General features: G+C 39.1%; 1 protein-coding gene across 1 annotated transcript in view; it reads right to left on the bottom strand.

Moving 5' to 3' along the window:
* Positions 1-1,633, bottom strand: part of LOC125031762 — a 1,948-nt gene extending 315 nt beyond the window's left edge. The window contains exons 1-4 of the mRNA XM_047622704.1: positions 1,550-1,633; positions 1,231-1,303; positions 795-956; positions 1-578 (exon numbers count right to left, since the gene is read on the bottom strand). The exon at positions 1-578 is cut by the window's left edge and continues 315 nt beyond it. Coding sequence (XP_047478660.1) covers positions 388-578; positions 795-956; positions 1,231-1,291 — 414 coding nt within the window. The 5' untranslated portion in view covers positions 1,292-1,303; positions 1,550-1,633 and the 3' untranslated portion in view covers positions 1-387. The remainder of the gene's footprint in view (positions 579-794; positions 957-1,230; positions 1,304-1,549) is intronic.
* Between the last annotated feature and the right edge of the window lie 867 nt (positions 1,634-2,500).

A 2,500-nucleotide genomic window follows, 5' to 3' on the forward strand; every position in this document is an offset into this window, starting at 1 on the left:
TTTGGATTTTGAAAATGCACGCAACAATGAAATCTCGAATCATCAAATTTACTTATATGAAGAAAAGGATATGAAGGGATGGAATGTTGAGGGAAGAGAAGAGAATGGCGATGAGAGAGACCAAATGGGGAGACAGAGGAAGAGGGTAGACAGAGCGGAGAGGGGAAAGAAGAGAAAAGGCAGAGAAAGGGATATGGTTCAGGAGATATAGCGTCGCCTCTCCTTTCCCAAGCCTTCCATCCTTTTCAAGCTAGCTGGTATACTTCCTTCTCAAGCCAGCTGGAATCCTTCCTTCCTTCTCAAGCCAGCTGGAGTCCTTTCATCCTTTTTTAAGCCAGCTGGTATCCTTCCTTCACAAGCCAGCTGGAATCCTTCCTTCCTTCCTTATCAAGCCAGGAGACGCGACAGGACGACGGGGATCATCAAGAGAGGCAGCAGGAGGAGTGGCGTACCAGCTGAGCTCGTGGGTTTGTCGTTGCAGAGGTTACCTTTGCACACGTAACTTGAAGTGTACACGTAGTCGTCCCGTAACCCAACTCCTTGATCTCCATATCGCACCGTCAGTTCCCCAATACCTTCTGTGAAAAGATAAATCGCAGATGAATGAATAAATGAAGATTTTGGTAGCTTAAATAAAAAAAAAGGGGGGGGGGGATGACACTAAAAAAATAAAAAAAAGGAAACATAAATTCGGAGTAAGAACATATTTGTGCGTTTGTATATCTTCATTAATGCCCGTGAGACGCTGAACGAGCCCCCACACCCAAAGGGAACATCAAAGCGAACGAACTCACCCGCCCTTACAGTCTCAGCTACACAATAACCAGATTTAGAATGTAGCTTTGGCACCTCCGACGCCTTGAAGGACTCGGACACGCAGTAGGGATTGTTGGTCGTGTCGTTGACAGGTAACTTGGGGATGTACCCTGCGCACGTGTAGCACTGCATCACCACGCCTGTGTTAGAGCAGGAGTGTGAGTTTAGGAGGAAAATCTATCTTTAAATTCTCATTAGAGTAGTAGGAAACTCTTACATTGTTCAACAAAGATCACACTTATTCGTTATGCTATGATAGTTATGATGTAATGTATTTATTATATATCAAACTATAATGATAACAATGTAATATCACATATACTTTAATACTTACTTATTATTTACATTATACCATAACAATTATTAAAATATAATATTTATATTCACCGGTCTTGAGGGATGGTTCTTACTTACTAGTTTGTACAATGGGAAGTATTACCACGAGGAGGATGGCGAAAAGTTTCGTCACAGTCATGCTGCCAAGTTACTGTTGAAGTTGGGGGAAAACCCAAGAAATTTGAAAATTATGGCATAAAATGACAAGGTAGGTGGTATTTTTAATGTTGTGCACACTATTATTGTCATCACTAAAGTCTTAAGGTCATTTTGTTGATTAAACCAGTTGCAATAATCCCTTTAAAAACAACAAAATAAATAATCCACCAAGAAGCAAGCAAATCGCACGAATTCCCCCATTAATAGAAAAAAATAATAATAACATTGGATAACTCACCTTTTGCTGTCTTCTGCAAATAGGACCGAGTGAAATGTGGTGCCTCAATAACCGACTTCTGGTTATATACAACGGCTGTTTATGATAAAAATCTCAAAGAGGGAGAAAAAAAAAAAAAAAAAAACTGAGATACGTGCAGACAGATAGGGAGAGCGAAAGCCAGAGCGAGAGCCAGAGCGAGAGAGAGAGAGAGCGCACGCTTGCCATATGCGAATTAGCTTGCCATATATGCGTACCTTTTAAAGAGGGGTCAGTAAGTCCCCTTTCGGTAGATCCGTAATAAAGGCTTAGAAAATCTTCGGAAACGTCATTCTGGTAGAGGTTAAGAAAGACATGGATGACATTCTCTCTCATTGCTTACAATCTTAATATAGATTAATTTACCATTTCCTCTGATACACTTTATGACAACACAAAAAGAAAGAAAGAAAGACAGAATTCTACCGATGTCCTAGTTTTCATAGAAAAGGTGAAAATATAACTATTTACACACGTGATGGCCAATGAAAGCCATCCATCACCTTAGGAGACCTTTCCTTAAACGTCAATTGATTGTTTAAGTGCTGTGATGACTCACATCTGTTGAGCAAATCTGTCATATCTACTAATACTACACACACACACACACACACACACACACACACACACACACACACATATATATATATGCATATATAAACACACACACACACACACACACACACACATACACACACATATATATATATAATATATACATATAATATCACACACACACACACACACACACACACACACACACACACACACACACACACACACGCACATACATAAATATACACATACGCACGCACGCACGCACATGTACACACATACACACACATATATACATATATATACACATATATATGTATACATATATATATATATATATATATATATATATATACATGATGTATATATACACATCTA

The sequence above is a fragment of the Penaeus chinensis genome, chromosome 13, assembly GCF_019202785.1.
Source record: "Penaeus chinensis breed Huanghai No. 1 chromosome 13, ASM1920278v2, whole genome shotgun sequence".
In the NCBI taxonomy this organism is placed as follows: Eukaryota; Metazoa; Arthropoda; class Malacostraca; order Decapoda; family Penaeidae; genus Penaeus; species Penaeus chinensis.